Here is a 12,890-nt window from a genome sequence, read left to right as displayed (position 1 = left end):
CTAGTTGAGGCGCGCGAGCTTATTAATTGTGGTGCGTGGTCTTAGTTGCCCTGCAGCATGTGGGATCTTAGTTCCCCGACCAGGGATTGAACCCTCATCCCCTGCATTGCAAGGTGGATTCTTTAACACTGGACCACCAGGGAAGTCCCTTAAATATGTGTTTTGTAAAAAATTTTTTCCCAGTCGATGGCTTGCCTTTTTTCCTTCTCTTGACAGTGTCTTTTGCAGAGCAGAAGTTTTTACTTTTAGTGAAGTCCAATTTAGCAATTTTCTTTTATGGACTGTGCTTTTGGTATTGTGTCTGAAAAGTCATGGCCAAACTCAAGGTCACCTAAATTTTTTCTTAGGTTGTCTTCTAGGAATTTTATAGTTTTGTGGGTTTTTTTGTTTGTTTGTTTGTTTTTCTTTTGTGGTACGTGGGCCTCTCACTGTTGTGACCTCTCCTGTTGCGGAGCACAGGCTCTGCACACGCAGGCTCAGCGGCCATGGCTCACGGGCCCAGCCGCTCCGCGGCATGTGGGCTCCTCCCGGACTGGGGCACGAACCCGTGTCCCCTGCATCGGCAGGCGGACTCCCAGCCACTGCGCCACCAGGGAAGCCCTGGGCTTTCTATTCTGTTCCGTGTCTAGCCTTTCGCCAGTACCTCACTGTCTTGATTACTTTAGCATCATAGTAAGTCTTGAAGTCAGGTATTGTCATTCCTCTGACTTTATTCTTCTCCTTCTATATTATTTTGGCTATTCTGGATCTTTTGCCTTTCCATATAAATTTTAGAATCAGTTTGTTGAAATGTACAAAATGTCTTGCTGAATTTTGATTGGGATTTCATTGTATCTGTAGATCAAGTTGCAAAGAAATGGAATAGATCTTTGATTTCTTTCATCAGAGTTTTGTAGTTTTCTTTGTATAGATCTTGATCATATGTTGTTACATTTATACCTAAGTATTTCTGTTTTGGGTTTTTTTTAAATGGTATTGCATTTTAAATTTCATATTTCATTTGTTTATTGCTGGTATATAAGGAAGCAGTTGACTTTTGTTTATTAACTTTGTATCCTGTAACCTTGCTATAATGGCTTATTAGTTCCAGGAATTTTTTTGTTACTTCTTTGGGATTTTCTACATAGATAATCATGTCAGTAGCAAACAAAGGCAATTTTATTCTTCCTTTCCAATATGTACACTTTTTATTTCCTTGTTTTGTTCTATTGCATTAGGACTTCCAATATGATGCCGATTAGGAGTGGTGAGAGTGGACATCTTGCCTTGTCCCTAATCTTAGTGGGAAAGCATCTAATTTACATCATTAAGTAGCTGTAAGGTATTTGTAATATGTTCTTTATCAAGTTGAGTAACTTCCCCTCTATTTCCGGTTTCCTGAGTTGTTTTTTTTGGGGGGGGGGCGGGGCGGCGCACCACGAGGCATGGGGGAATATTAGTTCTCCAACTAGGGACTGAACCTGTGCCCCCTGCAGTCGTAACCATTGGACCACCATGGAATTCCCTTCCTGAGTGTTTTTGATTGGGTGTTAGATTTTTTTCAAATGCTTTTCCTATTTGATATGATTATAGGATTTTTCTTCTTTAGCCTGTTGTTGTGATGGATTACATAAATTTATTTTTGAATGTTGACTCAGTCTTGCATACCTGGAATAAATCCCACTTGGTCATGGTGTATAATTCTTTTTGTATATTGTTGTATTTGGTTTGCTAATATTTTGTTCAAGATTTTTACATCTGTGTTCAGAGACATATCAGAGATATTGGTCTGTAGTTTTTCTTTCTTATAATGTCTTTGGTTTGGGGATTAGGGTAATCGTCTCAGAGAATGCATTACAAACGATTTCCTCTGCTTCTATTTTCTGGAAGAGATTGTAGAAAATTCAGATAATTTCTTCCTTAGATCTTTGGTAGATTTCCCTAGTGAACCCATCTGGGGTTGTTGCTTTTTATTTTAAGAGCGTTATTAGTTATTGATTCAGTTTCCGTAATAGACGTAGGCCTATTCAGATTGTTCTTTTCTTCTTGTATAAATCCTGGTAGATTGTCTCTTTCAAGGAATTGGTGTATTTTATCTAGGTTATCAATTTGTGGGTTCATAATATTTCTTTATCTTCCTGTTAATATCCATAGGATCAGTAGTGATGGCCCTTCATTCATTTCTGATGTTAGTAATTAGTGTCTTCTCTCTTTTTTCTCGATTTGGCTAGAGGTTTATCCATTTCATTGATCTTTCCAAAGAGTCAGCTTTTGTTTCACTGATTTTTCTCTATAGATTTCTTTTTTCACTGATTTCTGCTCAAATTTTAATTATTTTTCTCGTCCTTACTTTGAATATAATTTGTTCACCTTTTTCTAGTTTCCTAAGGTAGAAACTTAGATAATTGAATTTTAGATCTCTCTTCTTTTCTTTTTTTTTTAAATAAATTTATTTATTTTATTTATTTATTTTTGGCTGCACTGGGTCTTCATTCGTGCTCACAGGCTTTCTCTAGTTGCAGCAAGCAGGGGCTACTCTTCGTTGTGGTGTGCGGGCTTCTCATTGCGGTGGCTTCTCTTGTTGCAGAGCACAGGCTCTAGGCATGCAGGCTTCCGTAGTTGTGGCATGTGGGCTCAGTAGTTGTGGTTTGTAGGCTCCAGAGCGCAGGCTCAGCAGCTGTGGCGCACAGGCCTCGCTGCTCTGCGGCATGTGGGATCTTCCCGGACCAGGGCTCGAACCCATGTCCCCTGCATTGGCAGGCGGGCTCTCAGTCACTGCGCCACCAGGGAATCCCTTTCTTCTTTTTTAATATTTGCATTCAGTGATATAAATTTTACTCTATGTACTGCTTTCCCTGCATGTCACAAGTTTTGATAAGTTATATTTTCACTTTCATTTAGTTAGGACTATCTCTTGAGACAACTTCTTTGACCCAAGTTTTAATTTCCCAATTATTTAGTCTCCAAGTATTGCATATTTAATCTTCAAATATTATATTTGGGATTTTCCAGCTATTTTTAAATTACTGATTTCTCGTTTAATTCCACTGAGGTCTGAGAGTATACTTTGTATGATTTAAAAGTTTTTAAGGTGTGTTTTATGGCCCAGAATGTGATCTGCTTACAGGTCTTTTTTTTTTTCCCCCCAAGAAATGTGATGATGTAAGGTTCTCTCATTTTTATTGTATGTGACTTCAAAGTAACATACAGTTAAAAAAAAAAAATCAGAATGAAGCAACCCAAGTGTTCATTGATGGATGAATGGGTAAACAAAATGTTGTAATATACACACAATGTAATATCATTCAGCTTTATAAGGGAAGGAAATTGACACATGCTACGACATGGGTGAAACTTAAGGACGTGCTAGGTGAAAAAAAAGCTGGTCACAAAGGACAGAATTGAATGAGATTCTACTTCTATGAGATACCTAGGGAGTAGTTAAATTCATAGAGACAGAAAGTAGAACAGTGACTGCTAGGGGTTTGGGGGCGGGGGAGAAGAGAATGGGGAGTTAGGGTTTAATGGGTACAGAGTTTCATTTGGGGAAGATTAAAAAGTGGAGGGCTTCCCTGGTGGCGCAGTGGTTGAGAGTCCGTCTGCCGATGCAAGGGACACGGGTTCGTGCCCCGGTCCGGGAAGATCCCACATGCCATGGAGTGGCTGGACCCGTGAGCCACGGCCGCCGAGCCTGCGCGTCTGGAGCCTGTGCTCCACAATGGGAGAGGCCACAACAGTGAGAGGCCCGCGTACCGCAAAAAAAAAAAAAAAAAAAAAAGTAAATAAAGGGGGCAGGAGGAAACTTTTGGGAGGTGTTGGATATGTTTTTGGCCTTGATGGTTGGTGATAGTTTTACAAGTATGGTTATATACATTAAATATTTTATGTGTCAGTCATACTTCAGTAAAGTGGTTTAAAAAGAAAAGTTCTACAGATGGATAGTAGTGATAGTTTCACAAGATGTGTATGTCTTCTTTTTGTTTTTTTAACGTCCTTATTGGAGTATAATTGTTTTACAGTGGTGTGTTAGTTTCTGCTCTATAACAAAATGAATCAGCTATACATATATCCCCATAACTCTTCTTTCTTGCATCTCCCTCCCTCCCGCCCTCCCTATCCCGCCCCTCTAAGTGGTCACAAAGCACTGAGCTGATCTCCCTTTGCTATGCCGCTGCTTCCCACTAGCTATCTATTTTACGTTTGGTCGTGTAAATATGTACATGCCACTCGCTCACTTTGTCCCAGCGTACCCTTCCCCCTCCCCGTGTTCTCAAGTCCATTCTCTAGTAGGTCTGCGTCTTTATTCCCGTCCTGCCTCTAGGTTCTTCATGACCATTTTTTTTTTTTTTTAGATTCCATATATATGTGTTAATATATGGTATTTGTTTTTCTCTTTCTGACGTACTTCACTCTGTATGACAGTCTCTCGGTCCATCCACCTCACTACAAATAAATCAATGTCGTTTCTTTTTATGGCTGAGTAGATGTGTATGTCTTAATGCCATAGAACTGCACACTTAAAAATGTTTAAAATGGTAAATTTTACACATATTTTACCACAGTTTTTAAAAATGGGAAAAAATTTCCTTTAATCAGAACATTAACAAAGACAAGGTTGAATTATTTAAAAAATTTCTTTATTCCAAATGTATGTATTTATTTTTATAGTTTTATTTATTTATATCTTTTTATTATTTTTTTAAATAGATCTTTATTGGAGTATAATTGCTTCACAATACTGTGTCAGTTTCTGTTGTACAACAAAATGAATCAGCCATACGCATACATATATCCCCCTATCCCCTCCCTCTTGAGCCTCCTCCCCACCCTCCCTATCCCACCCCTCTAGGTTGTTGCAAAGCACTGAGCTGATCTCCCTGTGCTATGCGGCTGCTTCCCACTAGCTAACTACTTTACATTCGGTAGTGTATATATACGTCGATGCTACTCTCACTTCCCCCCAGCTTACCCCCACACCCCGCCCCGTGTGCTCAAGTCCATTCTTTATGTCTGTGTCTTTATTCCTGCCCTGCCACTAGGTTCATCAGTACCGTTTTTTTTTTTTGTTTTTTTTTTTTACGGTATGCGGGCCTCTCACTGCTGTGGCCTCTCCCGTTGCGGAGCACAGGCTCCGGACGCGCAGGCTCAGCGGCCATGGCTCACGGGCCCAGCCGCTCCGCGGCATGTGGGATGTTCCCGGACCGGGGCACGAACCCGTGTCCCCTGCATCGGCAGGCGGATTCTCAACCACTGTGCCACCAGGGAAGCCCAGTACCATTTTTTTTTCCTTTAGATTCCATATATATGCAGTAGTATATGGTATTTGTGTTTCTGTTTCTGACTTCACTCTGTATGACAGATATTGAGCTCCATGAGCTGTTTGTATATTTTGGTGTCTGTTTCCTTTGCAAATATTTTCTCCCATTCTGAGGGTTGTCTTTTTGTCTTGTTTATGGTTTCCTTTGCTGTGCAAAAGCTTTTAAGTTTAATTAGGTCTCATTTGTTTGTTTTTATTTTCATTACTCTAGGATGTGGGTCAAAAAAAATCTTGCTGTGATTTATGTCAAAGATTGTTTTTCCTATGTTTTCCTCTAAGAGTTTTATAGTGTCTGGTCTTACACTTAGGTCTTTAATCCATTTGGAGTTTATTTTTGTGTATGGTGTTAGGTAGTGTTCTAATTTCATTCTTTTACAAGTAGCTGTCCAGTTTTCCCAGCACCACATATTGAAGAGGTTGTCTTTTCTCCATTGTATGTTCTTGCCTTCTTTGTCATAAATTAGGTGACCATATGTGTGTGGGTTTATCTCTGGACTTTCTATCCTATTCCATTGACCTATATTTCTGTTTTTGTGCCAGTACCCTACTGTCTTGATTACTGTAGCTTTGTAGTATAGTTTGAAGTCGGGGAGCCTGATTCCTCCAGCTCCGTTTTTCTTTCTCAAGATTGCTTTGGGTATTCAGGGTCTTTTGTGTTTCCATACGAATTGTAAAATTTTTTGTTCGAATTCTGTGAAGAATGTGATTGGTAGTTTGGTAGGGATTGCATTGAATCTGTAAATTTCTTTGGGTAGTAGAGTCATTTTCACAATGTTGATTCTTCCAATCCAAGAACATGGTATATTTCTCCATCTGTTTATGTCATCTTTGATTTCTTTCATTAGTGTTTTAGTTTTCTGAGTACAAGTCTTTCGCCTCCTTAGATAGGTTTATTCCTAGGTATTTTATTCTTTTTGTTGCGATGGTAAATGGGATTGTTTCCTTAATTTCTCTTTCTGATTTTGTGTTGTTAGTATATAGGAATGCCAGAGATTTCTGTGCATTAATTTTGTATCCTGCAACTTTACCAAATTCATTGATTAACTCTAGTAGTTTTCTGGTGGCATCTTTAGGATTTTCCGTGTATAGTATCATGTCATCTGCAAACAGTGACAGTTTTACTTCTTCTTTTCCAATTTGTATTCCTTTTATATCTTTTTCTTCTCTGATTGCCGTGGCTAGGACTTCCAAAACTATGTTGAATAATAGCGGTGAGAGTGGACATCCTTGTCTTGTTCCTGATCTTAGAGGAAATGCTTTCAGTTTTTCACCATTGAGAATGATGTTTGCTGTGGGTTTGTCGTATATGGCCTTTATTATGTTGAGGTAGGTTCCCTCTATGCCCATTTTCTGGAGAGTTTTTAATCATAAATGGGTGTTGAATTTTATCAAAAGCTTTTTCTGTGTCTATTGAGCTGATCATATGGTTTTTATTCCTTAATTTATTAATACAGTGTATCACATTGATTGATTTGTGTATATTGAAGAACCTTTGCATCCCTGGGATAAATCCCACTTGATCATGGTATGTGATCCTTTTAATGTGCTGTTGGATTCTGTTTGCTAGTATTTTGTTGAGGATTTTTGCATCTATGTTCATCAGTGATATTGGCCTGTAGTTTTCTTTTTTTGTGGTATCTTTTTCTGGTTTTGGTATCAGGGTGATGGTGTTTTCGTAGAATGAATTTGGGAGTGTTCCCCCCTCAGCAATCTTTTGGAAGAGTTTGAGAAGGATCAGTGTTAATTCTTCTCTAAATGTTTGATAAAATTCACCTGTGAAGCCATCTGGTCCTGGACTTTTGTTTGTTGGAAGATTTTTTTTTAACCTTTAATTCATTTATTTTAAATCCTTTGTTCATAGGAATTTAGAGACTATTTTCAAACTAGTACAAATATTTTATAAATAATATCTAGCAGTTTATTAACTAGTGGAGTATACTGCACAACAAACTACCTCACATCTTTCAGGAAGAAAAACTACTAAATTTGAAAAGTAAAAAGATGTCACCCACTGAATTTGGACACAATTAAAATGTGCTTTAAATATTTGTTTGGAGGAGGGGGGTCACACACTTCTACTCAATTAAGAGAAACATTTATACAGTCCAGGTCTTCTATTTTCTTTACACCCATCATGCCATGAATTCATAGGGAATGGGCTCTAACAGTTCAGGATCCTTTCCGTTGGTTCTCACAAAGTGTGCTTCTCTGGGTGGAGCAGGCTGGCGCTTCAGTTGAACCCAAGTACCTTTCTCTTTGTCTTCCTTCTTTTTCTGATTGTTTTCCTTCACCCGTTTCAGGAAGCTGTCTCGGCTCTTAGAGTCCTTAATATGCTCGATACGCACATGAATTCTCTTGGCAAGAATCTTGCCCTTCACTTGTTTGTTTACAATGATGCCAACAGCATGCTGGGTAACATTGTAGACTCTCCCAGTTTTGCCATGGTAACATTTCTGAGGTATTCCTTTTTTTTTTTTTTTTTTTTTATTTGCGCGGTATGCACGCCTCTCACTGCTGTGGCCTCTTCCGTTGCGGAGCACAGGCTCCGGACACGCAGGCTCAGCGGCCATGGCTCACGGGCCCAGCCGCTCCGCGGCACGTGGGATCCTCCCGAACCGGGGCACGAACCCGTGTCCCCTGCATCAGCAGGCGGACTCTCAACCACTGTGCCACCAGGGAAGCCTGGGGTATTCCTTTTTGAACAGTGTCCAGATATCTACAGTATCTCCTTTCTTGTAGATTCGCATGTATGTGGCCAAAGGAACAACTCCATATTTTCTAAAGGGCCTGGAGAACATGTAGCGAGTGCCCCTCCTCTTTCCCTTTGTGTTGATCATTTTGGCGAATTACTGGAAGATGGTGGTTCCGGCCGAAAAGCTGTTGGAAGATTTTTAATTAACAGTTTCAATTTCATTGTTTGTGATGGGTCTGTTTATATTTTCTATTTCTTTCTGGTTCAGTCTTGGAAATTTGTACCTTTCCAAGAATTTGTCCATTTCTTCGTGGTTGTCCATTTTATTGGCATTTAGTTGTTTGTAGTAGTCTCTTATAATCCTTTGTAATTCTGCAGTGTCAGTTGTGATTTCTCCTTTTTCATTTCTAATTTTACTTATTTGCGTCCTCTCCCTTTTTTTCTTGATGAGTCTGGCTAAGGGTTTATCAATTTTGTTTATCTTCTCAAAGAACCAGCTTTTAGTTTTATTGATCTTTGCTATTGTTTTCTTCGTTTCTATTTCATATATTTCTGCTCTGATCTTTATGATTTCTTTCCTTCTACTGACTTGGGGTTCTTTTTGTTCTTCTTTCTCTAGTTGCTTTAGGTGTAGGATTAGATTGTTTATTTTGATAGTTTTATTTATTTGTTTGTTTAATTTTTAAAGAAATATTTATTTGGTTGCATTGGGTCTTAGTTGCGGCTCGCAGGCTCCTTACTTGCAGCTCCAGGGCTCCTTAGTTGTGGCTCGCGGGCTCCTTAGTTGTGGCATGCAAACTCTTAGTTGCAGCATGCATGTGGGATCTAGTTCCCCAACCAGGGATTGAACCTGCGCCCCCTGCATTGGGAGCGTGGAGTCTTATCCACTGCGCCACCAGGGAAATCCCTGTATTTATTTTGAGACTTATGTGACTAGTTTAATTTTCACTTGTGATTGATCTGATAGAATCTAATTAGGTTCAGTTAGGATTTCTTATGGTGTGATGATGAATAGAATTTTTATGTAGATTAGCATAAAATTATATGTATGATGAATCTGATACTCGCAGAAGATATTCATGCATTTATTTAAGGATACTCTGCTTATGGACTTGATTGATTTGTGGCCACATGGTAGAATCATCATGGGGTTTGAGATCAGAGGATCTTCGGAGGTCATTTATTCCAGTCCTTTAAAAAATTGATAATTTGAACCTCAGAGAGGTTAAATGACTTTACCAAGTTTCAAGTTAGTGGAGTGACTTTATCTTTAGTTGAAACCAGGGCTTCTTACTAGCCCTAGTCTATAATGGATCTTAGTTATAGAGAATCTTGTCCTGTTAGCCTAACTCTGTGATTTCAAATAAAACTGGGGGTTGGTGTTTCAGCTCCTCTGCTGGCTGCCACTGTGTTTCCTATGGCCCATGTAGATAATGGTGTTCTGCTTCCTGAGCTGGATAAGAGCAACGCCTAAACCAGTTACTTCAACACAGGGTTCTCAATCTGAGGAAGTTAAAAAAGAGAATTGATGACGGGAACCCACTCCTCGGAGATTCTGATTTAATAGGTCTGCAGTGGGTGGTGGCTCTCACGTCATATTTAAAAAATAATAATCGTATGCAGCATGGATTGAGAAGTACTGCTTAAAACCCACTTTTAGAGCATGGGTTCCCAAATCCGGCTAATTATCAGAATCCCTTGGACCCCCTTGCTATAAGAGGGGTTCCTTGTTGAGGCGGGAGATGAGATGCTGGAAGTCCTCCGAAATTATGCTCAAAATGGAATAGCTTTGCCTTCCCACTAACTTTTCTGTATTGATTAAAACCAGACCAAGTGAATGAAACAACTTCAAAATAGTTATGTGGGCAACAGACATCATCTTAATGAGGTGAAGTTTGGCTAAGGCTTTGTAACACTATCGTTTTTTGGATGAAAAGTAAAAATGCTTATTAAGGAGTTTGAGATTATGTGTAAGATTTTTTAAAAATTTGGTCTTGTACTAAAAGTGCTTTTTTCCTTTTTTTTTTTTTTTTGGCGAGGAGGGTGTCTGGGGTTGTTTTTAAGGAAGGAAACATATTTACATTGCTGGAGAGGTACAGAGGGAAGTGTGTTTTTCTACTTAAATGTGAAGACAGGGCACCTTCAATGCGCTTTATCAGTTAGACCCATACCACCTGTGTTCATATAGATTTGAATTCCCTTAATGGAATATTAGATAAATCACATGCAATTTATGATCCAGAGATTTTTCTTAAATTATAATTATGGAAATAAGGCATGAATTTATTCTCCTTGTAAAAACTCAAAACGTTACAGAAAAGTCAGGAGTCTCCTTTGACCACCATTCTTATTCTTAGCTCCAGCCTCTTCTTCAGAGGTAGTGATTGTTTCCAGTGTCCTGTGGATCCTCCCAGAACTTTTCCTACTGGGTGGACTTTATTTTGTAAATTTTGGTTTTTTCCAAATAATGTATCTTGGAAATTTTTTCATGTCAGTTCACGTGCTGTGTAGAATTCGACTGTGTAGTTGTACCATAATTTTTAAAGCCATTTTCCTCCTGGTGAGCACAAATGTTGTTTCCACTGTTTCCTATTCCAGTGCTGCAGTGAACATTCTTGTGGCTGCCTCTGTGTGCACATGTGCTGTGATTGCTGGGGCAAAATGCTAAATTGTCCTCCAGCCAGGTCATGCTGCAGAAGTGTTGAGGAGGGGAACTCAGGAGAATTTTCTGGACTTCATTGAATTTGCAAATATTTCAGTGAAGGCACAAGAGTAGCAGAGCAATTTTTTTGTTTATAATTGTCAAAAATTTGAGGAGTGTTTTGGGTTTGCTCCGCATACCCTGAATGTCTTCATGCCCAGTGCCATTGTGCTGGCTGCTGACTTGGAAATAGTTTATAAAAAACGCTGAATTAGGTTAGTGATGTGAAGATGATTAACAGATAATGGTAGCCAGAATAATTGTGTCAAAACAGCAAGAAATATCAAGAGAATTTGATGAGTTCCGCATTTTCTTTGGTGCTTGCCTTTCATAATAGTGTTAGAAACTTTACGTTGTATATTCAATCAACTTGACTGTAGAATAACAACAAATATGCCACTTCAAAGAAGCTCTTCATTAAAAATTATCAACTAATATTAGTCTCCGTAAACTCTTATTTAAGTGTCATTGTAAAAGATCCATTTAAAAATATACAATTTTCTTCTACTTGAAAGATCTTATTCCTTCTCCTAGTTTACATTTTGCATGGTCTTTTCCGTGTATTTACATAGTCTACGATGCAGTGTTTTTAGGAGAGGGTAGACCATATTTTCCTACATAACTATATATACCAGGGTTTACTAAAGCACGCCCTTGTTATTGGACATCTAAGTTGCTTTTCATTTTCTGTTGTGAATAAAGCACGAGAAACATACTTATAAGTGTTGTTTACTTTTGAGCCAGTTTCTCCATCTGTGTTCCTCAAAGTAAAATTGCTGGTCTCATTATGTGTTAGAAAGACTGTGAAGGTTAACGGTGCATGAGGGAAACTGTTACCGCTTTTCTGAAGGCTCCCAGGCTCCTACCCTGCACCCCGCTACCCCCAAGTAGATTTGGGCTTTATCCGTTTACTTATTTTTGTCATGGAATAGTGGTTGTGAGATTTTTGCCCCATGGGTTTGTTGGTGTGTGTGTTTGTTGAGGTATGTGTAAATGTGTTGGCTGTATTATTATTCTACTTTGAAGTTTCTAGTGTGTTAATGTTCTGATTTTTCTCAGGCATATCACTTTCTTATCTGAAGGTGAGGTAATAATGAACTTGGCACCACTGAATTAGAACATTGGCAGTTTGTCCTTGACCAGAAGATCATATGCCCAGGAAAGAGGTAATTACATGAGGGATTCAGCAGTTACAGAAATGGGTGGTTGTGTCTTCCAATGGAGAATGTCAAAGAGTTATTCAGATTTATAAAACTTTCCGTAAAATGAGACAAGACTCCCTAAGTAATGGTAAACTTAAGGACATATAATATATGCTCATTGTTAGGGAAGTTAATGGTGAAAAGAGTTTTTGTTTTTGTTTTTTTGTGTTTGACTTTCTCTGGATGCTTGAGGATTATCCTGTGAAACCAGCAGTGCCCAGGAGGGAGCTGAGGTGGGCAGGCGCAGATTCATGGACTCTCTAATGACACGTGGAGAAGCTATTGGGACTCTCGGATTAGATTGATGTTGCGTTAAAAGTTCTGAATGCCGGGCTTACCTGGTGGCGCAGTGGTTGCGAGTCCGCCTGTCGATGCAGGGCACACGGGTTCGGGCCCCGGTCCGGGAAGATCCCACGTGCCGCGGAGCGGCTGGGCGCGTGAGCCATGGCCGCCGAGCCTGCGCGTCTGGAGCCTGTGCTCCGCAGCGGTGGGAGGCCCGCGTACCGCAAAAAAAAAAAAAAAAAGTTCTGAATGCTTTAGATACATGTTGACCCTGGAATCTCTAGGTCCTTTTTGGGTCTTTCAATATTTCAAAAAGCGTAACAATTTGCCTGTTACCTTGGTCCATGTGCTAAGTAAAATGTCAAGTTGTTTTGTTTTGGGTTTGTGTTAAGTCATTTACTACCTGGATACAAGTCTTCTTTCTATTGACTTATAGACTCTCCTATTCCTCTTATTTTGCTTTGTGGTAACATACAAGTTGAGGCAGAATCTTTTGGGGTCTGTAATGGCAGCTTGTCCTTGTTTTTTCTTTTTTCCCTAATAATAGCCTCACTGAGATATGTACAGTTCAGATGTCTTTTAGTATATTCACAGAGTTGTGCAGCTATCATCAGAATAAGTTTTAGAATATTTTCATCACCCCCAAAACAAGCCTCATATCCACTAGCAGTTACTTTCTATCTCTACGGATTTGCTTATTTTGGGCATTTCATATAA

At 39.3% G+C, this 12,890-nt stretch overlaps 2 protein-coding genes across 3 annotated transcripts in view; one reads left to right on the top strand and one right to left on the bottom strand.

Moving 5' to 3' along the window:
- Positions 1-12,890, top strand: part of TENT4B (terminal nucleotidyltransferase 4B) — a 61,714-nt gene that overhangs the window by 20,057 nt on the left and 28,767 nt on the right. The gene's annotated exons all lie outside the window — the stretch shown is intronic.
- On the bottom strand, positions 7,352-8,133 carry LOC117309125 (large ribosomal subunit protein eL21-like). The gene is made up of 2 exons (XM_033845323.2): positions 7,970-8,133; positions 7,352-7,810 (listed from the first exon to the last, which is right to left on the bottom strand). The coding sequence occupies exons 1-2, from the start codon at positions 8,131-8,133 to the stop codon at positions 7,429-7,431; spliced, it is 546 nt and encodes a 181-aa protein (XP_033701214.1). The 3' UTR covers positions 7,352-7,428.

The sequence above is a fragment of the Tursiops truncatus genome, chromosome 19, assembly GCF_011762595.2.
Source record: "Tursiops truncatus isolate mTurTru1 chromosome 19, mTurTru1.mat.Y, whole genome shotgun sequence".
Taxonomy (NCBI): domain Eukaryota; kingdom Metazoa; phylum Chordata; class Mammalia; order Artiodactyla; family Delphinidae; genus Tursiops; species Tursiops truncatus.
Note: the sequence above shows the minus strand (reverse complement) of the source record. Positions and strands in the feature narration are given on the sequence as shown.

Coding starts and splice junctions, on each gene's coding strand:
- LOC117309125 (XM_033845323.2), bottom strand. CDS start 8,133: ATGATCAACACAAAGGGAAAGAGGAGGGGCACTCGCTACATGTTCTCC. Junction 7,811..7,969: donor GAATACCCCAGGCTTCCCTG/GTGGCACAGTGG, acceptor AAGAGGCCACAG/CAGTGAGAGGCGTGCATACC.